Genomic DNA, 20000 nt, shown 5'->3' with positions numbered 1-20000 from the left:
GACATATGTGTGTCTGTCCTTCTCTGTCCTTACAGACATATGTGTGTCTGTCCTTCTCTGTCCTTACAGACATATGTGTGTCTGTCCTTCTCTGTCCTTACAGACATATGTGTGTCTGTCCTTCTCTGTCCTTACAGACATATTAGTGTCTGTCCTTCTCTGTCCTTACAGACATATGTGTGTCTGTCCTTCTCTGTCCTTACAGACATATGTGTGTCTGTCCTTCTCTGTCCTTACAGACATATGTGTGTCTGTCCTTCTCTGTCCTTACAGACATATTAGTGTCTGTCCTTCTCTGTCCTTACAGACATATGTGTGTCTGTCCTTCTCTGTCCTTACAGACATATGTGTGTCTGTCCTTCTCTGTCCTTACAGACATATGTGTGTCTGTCCTTCTCTGTCCTTACAGACATATGTGTGTCTGTCCTTCTCTGTCCTTACAGACATATGTGTGTCTGTCCTTCTCTGTCCTTACAGACATATGTGTGTCTGTCCTTCTCTGTCCTTACAGACATATGTGTGTCTGTCCTTCTCTGTCCTTACAGACATATGTGTGTCTGTCCTTCTCTGTCCTTACAGACATATGTGTGTCTGTCCTTCTCTGTCCTTACAGACATATGTGTGTCTGTCCTTCTCTGTCCTTACAGACATATGTGTGTCTGTCCTTCTCTGTCCTTACAGACATATGTGTGTCTGTCCTTCTCTGTCCTTACAGACATATTAGCGTCTGTCCTTCTCTGTCCTTACAGACATATGTGTGTCTGTCCTTCTCTGTCCTTACAGACATATTAGTGTCTGTCCTTCTCTGTCCTTAAAGACATATTAGTGTCTGTTCTTCTCTGTCCTTACAGACATATGTGTGTCTGTCCTTCTCTGTCCTTACAGACATATTAGTGTCTGTCCTTCTCTGTCCTTAAAGACATATTAGTGTCTGTTCTTCTCTGTCCTTACAGACATATGTGTGTCTGTCCTTCTCTGTCCTTAAAGACATATGTGTGTCTGTTGTATTGGTGAGTGTTGTAGTGAATGTGTTATTCTGTCTCCCTCCAGACATTGATGAGTGTGAGGACAGTCCAGACATCTGTGATGGAGGCCAGTGTACCAACATCCCAGGAGAGTACCAGTGTCTCTGCTTCGATGGATTCATGTCTTCTGAAGATATGAAGACCTGTCTGGGTAACTAACCTACCTGTCTAGCGCTCTAAGCCACTGCCTCCAGAATACATGTAGCATTGTGAGCGTGGGCTTCCAATCTGACCCTCAGCTCTTCTAGAACAGCCTGTCTCCTCTCCTCAGCCATTCACGTTGCTGTCTAATCAACACAAAACAACAGGGAAGGAGTGGGACCACACCACTGCTTCAAGAACTAAAACTACCTAACCCCCAGTAGAGTTGTGTGGGTAAACTCTCACACACATAGTATCACAGTAGAGTTGTGTGGGTAAACTCTCACACACATAGTATCACAGTAGAGTTGTGTGGGTAAACTCTCACACACATATTATCATACAGTGAGACATGTATTCAGTATTCTTATTAGTTTTAAACAGTGAGACATGTATTCAGTATTGTTATTAGTTTTAAACAGTGAGACATGTATTCAGTATTGTTATTAGTTTTGAATGGTGAGACATGTATTATTGTTAGTTTTGAATGGTGAGACATGTATTCAGTATTGTTATTAGTTTTGAATGGTGAGACATGTATTAGTGTTAGTTTTGAATGGTGAGACATGTATTAGTGTTAGTGTTAGTTTTGAATGGAATGAGACATGAGTTTTGAATGGTGAGACATGTATTAGTGTTAGTTTTGAATGGTGAGACATGTATTAGTGTTAGTTTTGAATGGTGAGACATGTATTAGTGTTAGTTTTGAATGGTGAGACATGTATTAGTGTTAGTTTTGAATGGTGAGACATGTATTAGTGTTAGTTTTGAATGGTGAGACATGTATTAGTGTTAGTGTTAGTTTTGAATGGTGAGACATGTATTCAGTATTGTTATTAGTTTTGAATGGTGAGACATGTATTAGTGTTAGTTTTGAATGGTGAGACATGTATTAGTGTTAGTGTTAGTTTTGAATGGTGAGACATGTATTAGTGTTAGTTTTGAATGGTGAGACATGTATTAGTGTTAGTGTTAGTTTTGAATGGTGAGACATGTATTAGTGTTAGTTTTGAATGGTGAGACATGTATTAGTGTTAGTTTTGAATGGTGAGACATGTATTAGTGTTAGTTTTGAATGGTGAGACATGTATTAGTGTTAGTTTTGAATGGTGAGACATGTATTAGTGTTAGTTTTGAATGGTGAGACATGTATTAGTGTTAGTTTTGAATGGTGAGACATGTATTAGTGTTAGTTTTGAATGGTGAGACATGTATTAGTGTTAGTTTTGAATGGTGAGACATGTATTAGTGTTAGTTTTGAATGGTGAGACATGTATTAGTGTTAGTTTTGAATGGTGAGACATGTATTAGTGTTAGTTTTGAATGGTGAGACATGTATTAGTGTTAGTTTTGAATGGTGAGACATGTATTCAGTATTAGTGTTAGTTTTGAATGGTGAGACATGTATTCAGTATTAGTGTTAGTTTTGAATGGTGAGACATGTATTCAGTATTAGTGTTAGTTTTGAATCGTGAGACATTTATTAGTGTTAGTTTTGAATGGTGAGACATGTATTAGTGTTAGTTTTGAATGGTGAGACATGTATTCAGTATTAGTGTTAGTTTTGAATGGTTAGACATGTATTAGTGTTAGTTTTGAATGGTGAGACATGTATTAGTGTTAGTTTTGAATGGTGAGACATGTATTAGTGTTAGTTTTGAACAGTGAGACATGTATTAGTGTTAGTTTTGAATGGTGAGACATGTATTCAGTATTAGTGTTAGTTTTGAATGGTTAGACATGTATTAGTGTTAGTTTTGAATGGTGAGACATGTATTAGTGTTAGTTTTGAATGGTGAGACATGTATTCAGTATTAGTGTTAGTTTTGAATGGTTAGACATGTATTAGTGTTAGTTTTGAATGGTGAGACATGTATTAGTGTTAGTTTTGAATGGTGAGACATGTATTAGTGTTAGTTTTGAATGGTGAGACATGTATTAGTGTTAGTTTTGAATGGTGAGACATGTATTAGTGTTAGTTTTGAATGGTGAGACATGTATTAGTGTTAGTTTTGAATGGTGAGACATGTATTAGTGTTAGTTTTGAATGGTGAGACATGTATTAGTGTTAGTTTTGAATGGTGAGACATGTATTAGTGTTAGTTTTGAATGGTGAGACATGTATTAGTATTGTTAGTTTTGAATGGTGAGACATGTATTAGTGTTAGTTTTGAATGGTGAGACATGTATTAGTGTTAGTTTTGAATGGTGAGACATGTATTAGTGTTAGTTTTGAATGGTGAGACATGTATTCAGTGTTAGTTTTGAATGGTGAGACATGTATTAGTGTTAGTTTTGAATGGTGAGACATGTATTAGTGTTAGTTTTGAATGGTGAGACATGTATTAGTGTTAGTTTTGAATGGTGAGACATGTATTCAGTATTAGTTTTGAATGGTGAGACATGTATTCAGTATTGTTATTAGTTTTGAATGGTGAGACATGTATTCAGTATTAATGTTAGTTGTCATTTACATGTCCAGTGTTCTCTGTTCCTCCAGACACACAGGGGAACAGGCAGCAACACAATAAATCTGATATTTCTCTTTTTACAACAACATTTCTATTGATTTATCCTGACAATATAATATTAGCATAAAGGTTGTCCAAGATGACGCATGAAAATAATATGCCTTTGTGTGTCAGACAGATGAGGTAGGAATGCTTGGCATTCAGACGTCTGATTTTTACTGAGTAACATATGAAGAATATGACAAGACTAATGTTAGAGTAGGGCTCTCACTGAGTGTAAACACACACACACTTAAAGTCTACACACAGTGCAGGGCAGTGCAGGGGTCCTTTTTTGGTCAGAATAAAGCCTCTTTCTGAAGGTTTTATTTTTAGGTCTGAAAGTGTGTTTGAGGAGAAAGGACTTGTCTGCCCACTCCGTGCTGTCTCAGGGAGATCTGTAGTATAGCTAGTAACACAAGTAGTTATACAAGTAGTGATGCACTTGTAACAGTATAACTTTAGTCCGTCCCCTCGCCCCGACCCGGGCTCAAACCAGGGACCCTCTGCACACATCAACAACTGACACCCACGAAGCATCGTTAACCATCGCTCCACAAAAGCCGTGGCCCTTGCAGAGCAAGGGGAACCACTACTATTGACGTCACCGATTGAAACGCTATTAGCGCCCACCACCGATAACTATCTAGCCATTTCACATCCGTTACACACTCATCACTGGCTGTTAGAAACATGGGACAATAAACACTGAGTGGATATGTCCTATCTTCTATTGGATGTTTCATGGTCCAGGTCTTGTGCTTCTACCTCTCTTTTCACTGATCATCTCTCACTATCTCTCTCTCTCTGTCTCTCTCTCTCTCTCTCTCTCTCTCTCTCTCTCTCTGTCTCTCTCACTATCTCTCTCTCTCTCTCTCTCTCTCTCTCTCTCTCTCTCTCTCTCTCTCTCTCTCTCTCTCTCTCTGTCTCTCTCACTATCTCTCTCTCTCTGTCTCTCTCACTATCTCTCTCTCTCTGTCTCTCTCTCACTATCTCTCTCTCTGTCTCTCTCACTATCTCTCTCTCTCTCTCTCTCTCTAAACTCTCTCTCTCTCTCTCTCTCTCTCTCTCTCTCTCTCTCTCTCTCTCTCTCTCTCTCTCTCTCTCTCTCTCTCTCTCTCTCTGTCTCTCTCACTATCTCTCTGTCTCACTCACTATCTCTCTGTCGCTCTCTCTCTCTCTCTCTCTCTCTCTCTCTCTCTCTCTCTCTCTCTCTCTCTCTCTCTCTCTCTCTCTCTCTCTCTAGATGTGGATGAGTGTGAGCTGAACCCTAACATCTGTCTGAGTGGGAATTGTGAGAACAGCAAGGGATCCTTCATCTGCCATTGTGACAAGGGCTACTCCGTACGCAAGGGAACCACCGGCTGCACAGGTACACACACACACACACACGGACGGACGGACGGACGGACGGACGGACGGACGGACGGACGGACGGACATACAGACAGGAGAGGAGAAGTAGACTGGAGGAGAGGAGAGGTAGACTGGAGGAGGAGAGGTAGACTAGAGGAGAGGAGAGGTAGACTAGAGGAGGAGAGGTTGACCGGAGGAGAGGAGAGGTAGACTAGAGGAGAGGAGAGGTAGACTAGAGGAGAGGAGAGAGAGGTAGACTAGAGGAGAGGAGAGAGAGGTAGACTAGAGGAGAGGAGAGGAGAGGAGAGGAGGTAGACTAGAGGAGAGAGGAGAGGAGAGAGGAGAGGAGGTAGACTAGAGGAGAGGAGAGGTAGACTAGAGGAGAGGAGAGGAGAGGTAGACTAGAGGAGAGGAGAGGTAGACTAGAGGAGAGGAGAGGTAGACTAGAGGAGGGGAGAGGTAGACTGGAGGAGAGGAGAGGTTGACTAGAGGAGAGGAGAGGTAGACTAGAGGAGAGGAGAGGTAGACTAGAGGAGAGGAGAGATTGGTAGACTAGAGGAGAGGAGAGGTAGACTGGGAGAGGTAGACTAGAGGAGAGGAGAGGTTGACCGGAGGAGAGGAGAGGTAGACTGGAGGAGAGGAGAGAGAGGTAGACTAGAGGAGACTAGAGAGGTAGACTAGAGGAGAGGAGAGGTAGACTAGAGGAGAGGAGAGGTAGACTAGAGGAGAGGAGAGGTAGACTAGAGGAGAGGAGAGGTAGACTAGTAGACTAGAGAGGAGAGGGGGGAGAGGTAGACTAGAGGAGAGGAGAGGTAGACTAGAGGAGGAGAGGTAGACTAGAGGAGGGAGAGGTAGACTAGAGGAGAGGAGAGGTAGACTAGAGGAGAGAGAGGTTGACTAGAGGAGAGGAGAGTAGACTAGAGGAGAGGAGAGGTAGACTAGAGGAGAGGGGGAGGTAGACTAGAGGAGGCGGAGGAGAGGTAGACTAGAGGAGAGAGAGTAGACTGGAGGAGAGGAGAGGTAGACTAGAGGAGAGGAGACTGGAGGAGAGGAGAGGTAGACTAGAGGAGAGGAGAGGTAGACTAGAGGAGAGGTAGACTGAGGAGAGGAGAGGTAGACTAGAGGAGAGGAGAGGTAGACTAGAGGAGAGGAGAGGTAGACTAGAGGAGAGGAGAGGTTGACTGGAGGAGAGGAGAGGTAGACTAGAGGAGGAGAGGTAGACTAGAGAGGAGAGGAGAGGTAGACTAGAGGAGAGGGAGAGGTAGACTAGAGGAGAGGAGAGGTAGACTAGAGGAGAGGAGAGGTAGACTAGAGGAGAGGAGAGGGAGAGAGAGGTAGACTAGGAGAGGAGAGGTAGACTAGAGGGAGAGGTAGACTAGAGGAGAGGAGAGGTAGACTAGAGGAGACTAGGAGAGAGGAGGTTGACTAGAGGAGAGGAGAGGTAGACTAGAGGAGAGGAGAGGTAGACTAGAGGAGAGGAGAGGTAGACTAGAGGAGAGGAGAGGAGAGGAGAGGTAGACTAGAGGAGAGAGAGGTTGACTAGAGGAGAGGTAGACTAGAGGAGAGGAGACTAGAGGAGAGGAGAGGTAGACTAGAGGAGAGGTAGACTAGAGGAGAGAGGTAGACTAGAGGAGAGGAGAGGTAGACTAGAGGAGAGGAGAGGTAGACTAGAGGAGAGGAGAGGTAGACTAGAGGAGAGGAGAGGTAGACTAGAGGAGAGGAGAGGTAGACTAGAGGAGAGGAGAGGTAGACTAGAGGAGAGGAGAGGGAGAGGAGAGGTAGAGGAGAGGAGAGGTAGACTAGAGGAGGAGAGACTGGAGAGAGGAGAGGTAGACTAGAGGAGAGGTAGACTAGAGGAGAGGAGAGGTAGACTAGAGGAGAGGAGAGGTAGACTAGAGGAGAGGAGAGGTAGACTAGAGGAGAGGAGAGGTAGACTAGAGGAGAGGAGAGGTAGACTAGAGGAGAGGAGAGGTAGACTAGAGGAGAGGAGAGGTAGACTAGAGGAGAGGAGAGGTAGACTAGAGGAGAGGTAGACTAGAGGAGAGAGAGGTAGACTAGAGGAGAGGAGAGGTAGACTAGAGGAGAGGAGAGGAGAGGAGAGGAGAGGAGAGGAGAGGAGAGGTAGACTAGAGGAGAGGAGAGGTAGACTAGAGGAGAGGAGAGGTAGACTAGAGGAGAGGAGAGGTAGACTAGAGGAGAGGAGAGGTAGACTAGAGGAGAGGAGAGGTAGACTAGAGGAGAGGAGAGGTAGACTAGAGGAGAGAGATAGACTAGAGGAGAGGAGAGGTAGACTAGAGGAGAGGAGAGGTAGACTAGAGGAGAGGAGACTAGAGGAGAGGAGAGGTAGACTAGAGGAGAGAGGTAGACTAGAGGAGAGGAGAGGTAGACTAGAGGAGAGGAGAGTAGACTAGAGGAGAGGAGAGAGTAGACTAGAGGAGAGGAGAGGTAGACTGGAGGGAGAGGAGAGGTAGACTAGAGGAGAGGAGAGGTAGAGAGGAGAGAGAGGTAGACTAGAGGAGAGGTAGAGAGAGGGAGGAGAGGAGAGGAGAGGTAGACTAGAGGAGGAGAGAGGAGAGGAGAGAGGAGGTAGACTAGAGGAGGAGGATTGACTGGAGGAGAGGAGAGGTAGACTAGAGGAGAGGAGAGGTAGACTAGAGGAGAGGAGAGAGACTAGAGGAGAGAGTAGACTGGAGGAGAGGAGAGGTAGACTAGAGGAGAGGAGAGGTAGACTAGAGGAGAGGAGAGGTAGACTAGAGGAGAGGAGAGGTAGACTAGAGGAGAGGAGAGGTAGACTAGAGGAGAGGAGACTAGAGGAGACTAGAGGAGAGGAGAGAGGTAGACTAGAGGAGAGGAGAGGTAGACTAGAGGAGAGGAGAGGTAGACTAGAGGAGAGGAGAGGTAGAGGAGAGGTAGACTAGAGAGGAGAGGAGAGGTAGACTAGAGGGTAGACTAGAGAGGTAGAGAGGAGAGGTAGACTAGAGGAGAGGAGAGAGGAGACTAGAGGAGAGGAGAGGTAGACTAGAGGAGAGGAGAGGTAGACTAGAGGAGAGGAGAGGAGAGACTAGAGGAGAGGTAGACTAGAGGAGAGGAGAGGTAGACTAGAGGAGAGGAGAGGTAGACTAGAGGAGAGGTAGACTAGAGGAGAGGTAGACTAGAGGAGAGGAGAGGTAGACTAGAGGAGAGGAGAGGTAGACTAGAGGAGAGGAGAGGTAGACTAGAGGAGAGAGGAGGTAGACTAGAGGAGAGGAGAGGTAGACTAGAGGAGAGGAGAGGAGACTAGAGGAGAGGTAGACTAGAGGAGAGGTAGACTGGAGGAGAGGAGAGGTAGACTAGAGGAGAGGAGAGGTAGACTAGAGGAGAGAGAGGAGAGGTAGACTAGAGGAGAGGAGAGGAGGTAGACTAGAGGAGAGGAGAGGTAGACTAGAGGAGAGGAGAGGTAGACTAGAGGAGAGGAGAGAGACTAGAGGAGAGGAGAGGTAGACTAGAGGAGAGGAGAGGTAGACTAGAGGAGAGGAGAGGTAGACTAGAGGAGAGGAGAGGTAGACTAGAGGAGAGGAGAGGTAGACTAGAGGAGAGGAGAGGTAGACTAGAGAGAGTAGACTAGAGGAGAGGAGAGGTAGACTAGAGGAGAGGAGAGGTAGACTAGAGGAGAGGAGAGGTAGACTAGAGGAGAGGAGAGGTAGACTAGAGGAGAGACTAGAGGAGAGGTAGACTAGAGGAGAGGAGAGGTAGAGGTAGACTAGAGGAGAGGAGAGGTAGACTAGAGGAGAGGAGAGGAGAGGAGGTAGGAGAGGAGAGGTAGACTAGAGGGAGAGGAGAGGAGAGGTAGAGGAGGGAGAGGTAGACTAGAGGAGAGGAGAGGTAGACTAGAGGAGGAGAGAGGAGAGACTAGAGGAGAGGTAGACTAGGGAGAGGTAGACTAGAGGAGAGGTAGACTAGAGGAGAGGAGAGGTAGACTAGAGGAGAGGAGAGGTAGACTAGAGGAGAGGAGAGGGAGAGGTAGACTAGAGGAGAGAGGAGGAGAGGTAGACTAGAGGAGAGGAGAGGTAGACTAGAGGAGAGGAGAGGTAGACTAGAGGAGAGGAGAGGTAGACTAGAGGAGAGGAGAGGTAGACTAGAGGAGGAGAGGTAGACTAGAGGAGGGAGAGGTAGACTAGGGAGAGGAGAGGTAGACTAGAGGAGAGGAGAGGTAGACTAGAGGAGAGGGAGAGGTAGACTGGAGGAGGGAGAGGAGAGGTAGACTGGAGGAGAGGAGAGGTAGACTAGGGAGAGGAGAGGTAGACTAGAGGAGAGGAGAGGTAGACTAGAGGAGGAGAGTAGAGAGGAGAGGTAGACTAGAGGAGAGGAGGTAGACTAGAGAGGAGACTAGAGGAGAGGAGAGGTAGACTAGAGGAGAGGAGACTGGAGGAGAGGAGAGGTTGACTGGAGGAGAGGAGAGGTAGACTAGAGGAGAGAGGTAGACTAGAGGAGAGGAGAGGTAGACTAGAGGAGAGGAGAGGTAGACTAGAGGAGAGGAGAGGTAGACTAGAGGAGAGGAGAGGTAGACTAGGAGGAGGTAGACTGGAGGAGAGGAGGAGAGGTAGACTAGAGGAGAGGAGAGGTAGAGAGAGAGAGGGTAGACTGGAGGAGAGAGAGGTAGACTAGAGGAGAGGAGGTAGACTAGAGGAGAGGTAGACTGGAGGAGAGGAGAGGGAGAGGTTGACTAGAGGAGAGGAGAGGTAGACTAGAGGAGAGGAGAGGTAGACTAGAGGAGAGGAGAGGTAGACTAGAGAGGAGAGGAGAGACTAGACTAGAGGAGAGGAGAGGTAGACTAGAGGAGAGGAGAGAGGTAGACTAGAGGAGGAGAGGAGACTAGAGGAGAGGTAGACTAGAGGAGAGAGGAGAGGTAGACTGGAGGAGAGGAGAGGTAGACTAGGAGGAGAGGAGAGGTAGACTAGAGGAGAGGAGAGGTAGACTGGAGGAGAGGAGAGGTAGACTAGAGGAGAGGAGAGGTAGACTAGAGGAGAGGAGAGGTAGACTAGAGGAGAGGAGAGGTAGACTAGAGGAGAGGAGAGAGGTAGACTAGAGGAGAGGAGAGGTAGACTAGAGGAGAGGAGGGTAGACTAGAGGGAGAGGTAGACTAGAGGAGAGGAGAGGTAGACTAGAGGAGAGGAGAGAGAGAGGAGAGGTAGACTAGAGGAGAGAGAGGTAGACTAGAGGAGAGGAGAGGGAGGAGAGGAGAGGTAGACTAGAGGAGGAGGGTAGACTGGAGGAGAGGAGAGGTAGACTAGAGGAGAGGAGAGGTAGACTAGAGGAGAGGAGAGGTAGACTAGAGGAGAGAGAGGTAGACTAGAGGAGAGGAGAGGTAGACTAGAGGAGAGGAGAGGTAGACTAGAGGAGAGGAGAGGTAGACTAGAGGAGAGAGAGGTAGACTAGAGAGGAGAGGTAGACTAGAGGAGAGGAGAGGTAGACTAGAGGAGAGGAGAGGTAGACTGGAGGAGAGGAGAGGTAGACTAGAGGAGAGGAGAGGTAGACTAGAGGAGAGGTAGACTAGAGGAGAGGTAGACTAGAGGAGAGGTAGACTAGAGGAGGAGAGATTGACCGGAGGAGAGGAGAGGTAGACTAGAGGAGAGGAGAGGTAGACGAGAGGAGGAGAGGTAGAGAGGAGAGGAGAGGTAGACTAGAGGAGAGGAGAGGTAGACTAGAGGAGAGGAGAGGTAGACTAGAGGAGAGAGAGAGGTAGACTAGAGGAGAGGAGAGGTAGACTAGAGGAGAGGAGAGGTAGACTAGAGGAGAGGAGAGGTAGACTAGAGGAGAGGTAGACTAGAGGAGGAGAGATTGACCGGAGGAGAGGAGAGGTAGACTAGAGGAGAGGAGAGGTAGACTAGAGGAGAGGAGAGGTAGACTAGAGGAGAGGTAGACTAGAGGAGAGGAGAGGTAGACTAGAGGAGAGGAGAGGTAGACTAGAGGAGAGGAGAGGTAGACTAGAGGAGAGGAGAGGTAGACTAGAGGAGAGAGGAGACTGGAGGAGAGGAGAGGTAGACTAGAGGAGAGGAGAGGTAGACTAGAGGAGAGGAGAGGTAGACTAGAGGAGAGGAGAGGGTAGACTAGAGGAGAGGAGAGGTAGACTAGAGGAGAGGAGAGGTAGACTAGAGGAGAGGAGAGGTAGACTAGAGGAGAGGAGAGGTAGACTAGAGGAGAGGAGAGGTAGACTAGAGGAGAGGAGAGGTAGACTAGAGGAGAGAGGTAGACTAGAGGAGAGGAGAGAGGTAGACTAGAGGAGAGAGAGAGGTAGACTAGAGGAGAGGAGAGGTAGACTAGAGGAGAGGAGAGGTAGACTAGAGGAGAGGAGAGGTAGACTAGAGGAGAGAGTAGACTGGAGGAGAGGAGAGGTAGACTAGAGGAGGGAGAGGTAGACTAGAGGAGAGGAGAGGTAGGGGAGGAGGTTGACTGGAGGAGAGGAGAGGTAGACTAGAGGAGAGAGAGACTAGAGGAGAGGTAGACTAGAGGAGAGGAGAGGTAGACTAGAGGAGAGGAGAGGTAGACTAGAGGAGAGGAGAGGGTAGACTAGAGGAGAGGAGAGGTAGACTGGAGGAGGAGAGGTAGACTAGAGGAGAGAGGTAGACTAGAGGAGAGGAGAGGTAGACTAGAGGAGAGGAGAGGTAGACTAGAGGAGAGGAGAGGTAGACTAGAGGAGAGGAGAGGTAGACTAGAGGAGAGGTAGACTGGAGGAGAGGAGAGGTAGACTAGAGGAGAGGAGAGGTAGACTAGAGGAGAGGAGAGGAGAGGTAGACTAGAGGAGAGAGGGGAGGAGAGGTAGACTAGAGGAGAGGAGAGGTAGACTAGAGGAGAGGAGAGAGAGGTAGACTAGAGGAGAGGAGAGGTAGAGGAGAGGTAGACTGGAGGAGAGGAGAGGTAGACTAGAGGAGAGGAGAGGAGAGGTAGACTAGAGGAGAGGAGAGGTAGACTAGAGGAGAGGAGAGGTAGACTAGAGGAGAGGAGAGGGTAGACTAGAGGAGAGGAGAGGTAGACTAGAGGAGAGGAGAGGTAGACTAGAGGAGAGGAGAGGAGAGGAGAGGAGAGGTAGACTAGAGGAGAGGAGAGGTAGACTAGAGGAGAGGTAGACTAGGAGGAGGAGAGGTAGACTAGAGGAGAGGAGAGGTAGACTAGAGGAGAGAGGAGAGGTAGACTAGAGGAGAGGAGAGGTAGACTAGAGGAGAGGAGAGGTAGACTAGAGGAGAGGAGGAGGTAGACTAGAGGAGAGGAGAGGTAGACTGGAGGAGAGGAGAGGTAGACTAGAGGAGAGGAGAGGTAGACTAGAGGAGAGGAGAGGTAGACTAGAGGAGAGGAGAGGTAGACTAGAGGAGAGGGTAGACTAGAGGAGGGAGAGGGAGAGGTAGACTAGAGGAGAGGAGAGGTAGACTAGAGGAGAGGTAGACTGGAGGAGAGAGGAGAGGTAGACTAGAGGAGAGGTAGAGGGGGGAGAGGTAGACTAGAGAGGAGACTAGAGGAGGTAGACTAGAGGAGAGGAGAGGTAGACTAGAGGAGAGGAGAGGTAGACTAGAGGAGGAGAGGTAGACTAGAGGAGAGGAGAGGTAGAGGAGAGGAGAGGAGAGGTAGACTAGAGGAGAGGAGAGGTAGACTAGAGGAGAGGTAGACTGGAGGAGAGGAGAGGTAGACTAGAGGAGAGGAGAGGTAGACTAGAGGAGAGGTAGACTGGAGAGGAGAGGAGAGGTTGAGGAGAGGTAGACTAGAGGAGAGGTAGACTAGAGGAGAGGAGAGGTAGACTAGAGGAGAGGAGAGGTAGACTAGAGGAGAGGAGAGGTAGACTAGAGGAGAGGAGAGGTAGACTAGAGGAGAGGAGAGGTAGACTAGAGGAGAGGAGAGGTAGACTAGAGGAGAGGAGAGGTAGACTAGAGGAGAGGGAGAGGTAGACTAGAGGAGAGGAGAGGTAGACTAGAGGAGGAGAGAGGTAGACTAGAGGAGAGGAGAGGTAGACTAGAGGAGAGGAGAGGTAGACTAGAGGAGAGGAGAGAGGTAGACTAGAGGAGAGGAGAGGTAGACTAGAGGAGAGGAGAGGGTAGACTAGAGGAGAGGTAGACTGGAGGAGAGGAGAGGTAGACTAGAGGAGAGGAGAGGAGGAGAGAGGTAGACTAGAGGAGAGGTAGACTAGAGGAGAGGACTAGAGGAGGTAGACTAGAGGAGAGGAGAGGTAGACTAGAGGAGAGGAGAGGTAGACTAGAGGAGAGGAGAGGTAGACTAGAGGAGAGGAGAGGTAGACTAGAGGAGAGGAGAGGTAGACTAGAGGAGAGGAGAGGTAGACTAGAGGAGAGGTAGACTAGAGGAGAGGAGAGGTAGACTAGAGGAGAGGAGAGGTAGACTAGAGGAGAGGGACTAGAGGTAGAGGTAGACTAGAGGAGAGGTAGACTAGAGGAGAGGAGAGGTAGACTAGAGGAGAGGAGAGGTAGACTAGAGGAGAGGAGAGGTAGACTAGAGGAGAGGAGAGGTAGACTAGAGGAGAGGAGAGGTAGACTAGAGGAGAGGAGAGGTAGACTAGAGGAGAGGAGAGGTAGACTAGAGGAGAGGAGAGGTAGACTAGAGGAGAGGAGAGGTAGACTGGAGGAGAGGAGAGGTAGACTGGAGGAGAGGAGAGGAGAGGTAGACTGGAGGAGAGGAGAGGTAGACTGGAGGAGAGGAGAGGAGAGGTAGACTGGAGGAGAGGAGAGGTAGACTAGAGGAGAGGAGAGGTAGACTAGAGGAGAGGTAGACTGGAGGAGAGGAGAGGTAGACTAGAGGAGAGGAGAGAGGTAGACTGGAGGAGAGGAGAGGTAGACTAGAGGAGAGGTAGACTGGAGGAGAGGAGAGGTAGACTAGAGGAGAGGAGAGGTAGACTAGAGGAGAGGAGAGGTAGACTAGAGGAGAGGAGAGGTAGACTAGAGGAGAGGTAGACTGGAGGAGAGGAGAGGTAGACTAGAGGAGAGGAGAGGAGAGGAGAGGTAGACTGGAGGAGAGGAGAGGAGAGAGACTAGAGGAGAGGAGAGGAGAGGAGAGGAGAGGAGAGGTAGACTGGAGGAGGAGAGGAGAGGAGAGGAGAGGTAGACTAGAGGAGAGGAGAGGTAGACTAGAGGAGAGGAGAGGTAGACTAGAGGAGAGGAGAGGTAGACTAGAGGAGAGGAGAGGTAGACTAGAGGAGAGGAGAGGTAGACTAGAGGAGAGGAGAGGTAGACTAGAGGAGAGGAGAGGTAGGAGAGGGAGAGGAGAGGTAGACTAGAGGAGAGGAGGAGGGTAGACTAGAGGAGAGGAGAGGTAGACTAGAGGAGAGGAGAGGTAGACTAGAGGAGAGGGAGGAGACTAGAGGAGAGGAGAGGTAGACTAGAGGAGAGGAGAGGTAGACTAGGAGAGGAGAGGAGAGGAGAGGAGAGGAGAGGTAGACTAGAGGAGAGGAGAGGTAGACTAGAGGAGAGGTAGACTAGAGGGAGAGGAGAGGTAGACTGGAGGAGAGGAGAGGTAGACTAGAGGAGAGGAGGGTAGACTAGAGGAGAGGTAGACTAGGAGAGGAGAGGTAGACTAGAGGAGAGGTAGACTGGAGGAGAGGAGAGGTAGACTAGAGGAGAGGAGAGACTAGAGGAGAGGAGAGGTAGACTAGAGGAGAGGAGAGGTAGACTAGAGGAGAGGAGAGGTAGACTAGAGGAGAGGAGACTAGAGGAGAGGAGAGGTAGACTAGAGGAGAGGAGAGGTAGACTAGAGGAGAGGAGAGGTAGACTAGAGGAGAGGAGAGGTAGACTAGAGGAGAGGAGAGGTAGACTAGAGGAGAGGAGAGGTAGACTAGAGGAGAGGAGAGGTAGACTAGAGGAGAGGAGAGGTAGACTAGAGGAGAGAGAGGTAGACTAGGGAGGAGAGGTAGACTAGAGGAGAGGAGAGGTAGACTAGAGGAGAGGAGGTAGACTAGAGGAGAGGTAGACTGGAGGAGAGGAGAGGTAGACTAGAGGAGAGGTAGAGAGGAGGGTAGACTAGAGGAGAGGAGAGGTAGACTAGAGGAGAGGAGAGGTAGACTAGAGGAGAGGAGACTGGAGACTAGAGGAGAGAGAGGTAGACTAGAGGAGAGGAGAGGTAGACTAGAGGAGAGGAGAGGTAGACTAGAGGAGAGGAGAGGTAGACTAGAGGAGAGGAGAGGTAGACTAGGAGGAGAGGTAGACTAGAGGAGAGGTAGACTAGAGGAGAGGAGAGGTAGACTAGAGGAGAGGTAGACTAGAGGAGAGGAGAGGTAGACTAGAGGAGAGGAGACTAGAGGAGAGGGTAGACTAGAGGAGAGGTAGACTAGAGGAGAGGAGAGGTAGACTAGAGGAGAGGGTAGACTAGAGGAGAGGTAGACTAGAGGAGAGGAGAGGTAGACTAGGAGGAGAGGAGAGGTAGACTAGAGGAGAGGAGAGGTAGACTAGAGGAGAGGAGAGGTAGACTAGAGGAGACTGGAGAGAGGAGAGGTAGACTAGAGGAGAGGAGAGGTAGACTAGAGGAGAGAGAGGAGAGGTAGAGGAGAGGTAGACTAGAGGAGAGAGACTGGAGGAGAGGAGAGGTAGACTAGAGGAGAGGAGAGGTAGACTAGAGGAGAGGAGAGGTAGACTAGAGGAGACTAGGAGGGAGGAGGTAGACTAGAGGAGAGGAGAGGTAGACTAGAGGAGAGGAGAGGTAGACTAGAGGAGAGGAGAGGTAGACTAGGAGGAGGAGAGATTGACTAGAGGAGAGGAGAGGTAGACTAGGAGGAGGAGAGGTAGACTAGGAGGAGAGGAGAGGTAGACTAGAGGAGAGGAGAGGTGAGAGGAGAGGAGAGGAGAGGTAGACTAGAGGAGAGGAGAGGTAGACTAGAGGAGAGGAGAGGTAGACTAGAGGAGAGGAGACTAGAGGAGGAGGAGAGGTAGACTAGAGGAGAGGAGAGGTAGACTAGGAGGAGAGGAGACTAGACTAGAGGAGAGGAGAGGTAGACTAGAGGAGAGGTAGACTGAGGAGAGGAGAGGTAGACTAGAGGAGAGAGGAGAGGTAGACTAGAGGAGAGGAGAGGTAGACTAGAGGAGAGGAGAGGTAGACTAGAGGAGAGGAGAGGTAGACTAGAGGAGAGGAGAGGTAGACTAGAGGAGAGGAGAGGTAGACTAGAGGAGAGGAGAGGTAGACTAGAGGAGAGGAGAGGAGAGGTAGACTAGAGGAGAGGAGAGGTAGACTAGAGGAGAGGAGAGGAGAGGTAGACTAGAGGAGAGGAGAGGTAGACTAGAGGAGAGGAGAGGTAGACTAGAGGAGAGGAGAGGAGAGGTAGACTAGAGGAGAGGAGAGGTAGACTGGAGGAGAGGAGAGGTAGACTAGAGGAGAGGACTAGACTAGAGGAGAGGTAGACTAGAGGAGAGGAGAGGAGACTAGAGGAGAGGAGAGGTAGACTAGAGGAGAGGAGAGGTAGACTAGGAGGAGAGGAGAGGTAGACTAGAGGAGAGGAGAGGTAGACTAGAGGAGAGGTAGACTAGGAGGAGAGGAGAGGTAGACTAGAGGAGAGGAGAGGTAGACTAGAGGAGAGGAGAGGTAGACTAGAGGAGAGGAGAGGTAGACTAGAGGAGGGTAGACTAGAGGGAGAGGAGAGGTAGACTAGAGGAGAGAGAGGTAGACTAGAGGAGAGGAGAGGTAGACTGGAGGAGAGGAGAGGTAGACTAGAGGAGAGGTAGACTGGAGGAGAGGTAGAGGAGAGGAGAGGTAGACTAGAGGAGAGGTAGACTAGAGGAGGTAGACTAGAGGAGAGGAGAGGTAGACTAGAGGAGAGGAGAGGTAGACTAGAGGAGAGGAGAGGTAGACTAGAGGAGAGGAGAGGTAGACTAGAGGAGAGGAGAGGTAGACTAGGAGGAGAGAGGTAGACTGGAGGAGAGGAGAGGTAGACTAGAGGAGAGGAGAGGTAGACTGGAGGAGAGAGAGGTAGACTAGAGGAGAGGAGAGGTAGACTAGAGGAGAGGAGAGGTAGACTAGGGAGGAGAGGTAGACTAGAGGAGAGGAGAGGTAGACTAGAGGAGAGGAGAGGTAGACTAGAGGAGAGGAGAGGTAGACTAGAGGAGAGGAGAGAGGTAGACTAGAGGAGAGGAGAGGTAGACTAGAGGAGAGGAGAGGTAGACTAGAGGAGAGGAGAGGTAGACTAGAGGAGAGGAGAGGTAGACTGGAGGAGAGGAGAGGTAGACTAGAGGAGAGGAGAGGTAGACTAGAGGAGAGGAGAGGTAGACTAGAGGAGGAGAGGTAGACTAGAGGAGAGGTAGACTAGAGGAGAGGAGAGGTAGACTAGAGGAGAGGAGAGGTAGACTAGAGGAGAGGAGAGGTAGACTGGAGGAGAGGAGAGGTAGACTAGAGGAGAGGTAGACTGGAGGAGAGGAGAGGAGAGGTAGACTAGAGGAGGGTAGACTAGAGGAGAGGTAGACTAGAGGAGAGGAGAGGTAGACTAGAGGAGAGGAGAGGTAGACTAGAGGAGAGGAGAGGTAGACTAGAGGAGAGGAGAGGTAGACTAGAGGAGAGGAGAGGAGAGGAGACTAGAGAGGGAGAGGAGACTAGAGGAGAGGTAGACTAGAGGAGAGGAGAGGTAGACTAGAGGAGAGGAGAGGTAGACTAGAGGAGAGGTAGACTAGAGGAGAGGTAGACTAGAGGAGAGGAGAGAGGTAGACTAGAGGAGAGGAGAGGTAGACTAGAGAGGAGAGGAGAGGTAGACTAGAGGAGAGGAGAGGTAGACTAGAGGAGAGGAGAGGTAGACTAGAGGAGAGGAGAGGTAGACTAGAGGAGAGGAGAGGTAGACTGGAGGAGAGGAGAGGTAGACTAGAGGAGAGGAGAGGTAGACTAGAGGAGAGGAGAGGAGGTAGACTGGAGGAGAGGAGACTGGAGGAGAGGAGAGGTAGACTGGAGAGGTAGACTGGAGGAGAGGAGGTAGACTAGAGGAGGAGAGGTAGAGAGGGTAGACTGGAGGAGAGGAGAGGTAGACTAGAGGAGAGGAGAGGAGACTAGAGGAGAGGAGAGGTAGACTGGAGGAGAGGAGAGGTAGACTAGAGGAGAGGAGAGGTAGACTAGAGGAGAGGAGAGGTAGACTAGAGGAGAGGAGAGGTAGACTAGAGGAGAGGTAGACTGGAGGAGAGAGGAGAGGTAGACTAGAGGAGAGGAGAGAGAGGAGAGGAGGAGAGGAGAGGTAGACTAGAGGGAGAGGAGAGGTAGACTAGAGGAGAGGAGAGGTAGACTAGAGGAGAGGAGAGGTAGACTGGAGGAGAGGAGAGGACTAGAGGAGAGGAGAGGTAGACTAGAGGAGAGGAGAGGTAGACTAGAGGAGAGGAGAGGTAGACTAGAGGAGAGGAGAGGTAGACTAGAGGAGAGGAGAGGTAGACTAGAGGAGAGGAGAGGTAGACTAGAGGAGAGGAGAGGTAGACTAGAGGAGAGGAGAGGTAGACTAGAGGAGAGGAGAGGTAGACTAGAGGAGAGGAGAGGTAGACTAGAGGAGAGGAGAGGGTAGACTAGAGGAGAGGAGAGGTAGACTAGAGGAGAGGAGAGGTAGACTAGAGGAGAGGAGAGGTAGACTGGAGGAGAGGAGAGGTAGACTAGAGGAGAGGAGAGGTAGACTAGAGGAGGAGAGGAGGTAGACTAGAGGAGAGGTAGACTAGAGGAGAGGAGAGGTAGACTAGAGGAGAGGAGAGGTAGACTAGAGGAGAGGAGAGGTAGACTAGAGGAGAGGAGAGGAGAGGAGAGGAGACTAGAGGAGAGGAGAGGAGAGGTAGACTAGAGGAGAGGAGAGGAGAGGTAGACTAGAGGAGAGGAGAGGAGAGGTAGACTAGAGGAGAGGAGAGGTAGACTAGAGGAGAGGAGAGGTAGACTAGAGGAGAGGAGAGGAGAGGTAGACTAGAGGAGAGGAGAGGTAGACTAGAGGAGAGGAGAGGTAGACTAGAGGAGAGGAGAGGTAGACTAGAGGAGAGGTAGACTGGAGGAGAGGAGAGGTAGACTAGAGGAGAGACTAGAGGAGAGGTAGACTAGAGGAGAGGAGAGGTAGACTAGAGGAGAGGAGAGGTAGACTAGAGGAGGAGGTAGACTAGAGGAGAGGAGAGGAGGGAGACTAGAGGAGAGGAGAGGTAGACTAGAGGAGAGGAGAGGTAGACTAGAGGAGAGGAGAGGTAGACTAGAGGAGAGGAGAGGTAGACTAGAGGAGAGGAGAGGAGAGGTAGACTAGAGGAGAGGAGAGGTAGACTAGAGGAGAGGTAGACTAGAGGAGAGGAGAGGTAGACTAGAGGAGAGGAGAGGTAGACTAGAGAGGAGAGGTAGACTAGAGGAGAGGAGAGGAGAGGAGAGGAGAGGAGAGGTCGACTGGAGGAGAGGAGAGGAGAGGTTGACCAGAGGAGAGGAGAGGTAGACTAGAGGAGAGGAGAGGTAGACTAGAGGAGAGGAGAGGTAGACTAGAGGAGAGGAGAGGTAGACTAGAGGAGAGGACTAGAGGAGAGGTAGAGGAGAGGAGAGGTAGACTAGAGGAGGGGAGAGGTAGACTGGAGGAGAGGAGAGGTAGACTAGAGGAGAGGAGAGGTAGACTAGAGGAGAGGAGAGGTAGACTAGAGGAGAGGAGAGGTAGACTAGAGGAGAGGAGAGGTAGACTAGAGGAGAGGAGAGGTAGACTAGAGGAGAGGAGAGGTAGACTAGAGGAGAGAGAGGTAGACTAGAGGAGAGGAGAGGTAGACTAGAGGAGAGGAGAGGTAGACTAGAGGAGAGGTAGACTGGAGGAGAGGAGAGGTAGACTAGAGGAGAGGTAGACTAGAGGAGAGGAGAGGTAGACTAGAGGAGAGGAGAGGTAGACTAGAGGAGAGGAGAGGTAGACTAGAGGAGAGGAGAGGTAGACTAGAGGAGAGGAGAGGTAGACTAGAGGAGAGGAGAGGTAGACTAGAGGAGAGGAGAGGTAGACTAGAGGAGAGGAGAGGTAGACTAGAGGAGAGGAGAGGTAGACTGGAGGAGAGGAG

At 49.7% G+C, this 20000-nt stretch overlaps 1 protein-coding gene across 1 annotated transcript in view; it reads left to right on the top strand.

Moving 5' to 3' along the window:
• The window catches only part of LOC124020945 (fibrillin-1-like), a 201152-nt gene that overhangs the window by 80546 nt on the left and 100606 nt on the right, over window positions 1-20000 (top strand). Inside the window, 2 exon segments of the mRNA XM_046336257.1 lie at window positions 1051-1176; window positions 4923-5048. Of these exon segments, the coding sequence (XP_046192213.1) occupies window positions 1051-1176; window positions 4923-5048 (252 nt within the window).

This window comes from Oncorhynchus gorbuscha, unplaced genomic scaffold (assembly GCF_021184085.1).
Source record: "Oncorhynchus gorbuscha isolate QuinsamMale2020 ecotype Even-year unplaced genomic scaffold, OgorEven_v1.0 Un_scaffold_1002, whole genome shotgun sequence".
NCBI classification, from domain to species: Eukaryota; Metazoa; Chordata; class Actinopteri; order Salmoniformes; family Salmonidae; genus Oncorhynchus; species Oncorhynchus gorbuscha.
The sequence above is the reverse complement of the archived record's forward strand: the minus strand, read 5'-3'. Positions and strand labels throughout refer to the sequence as shown.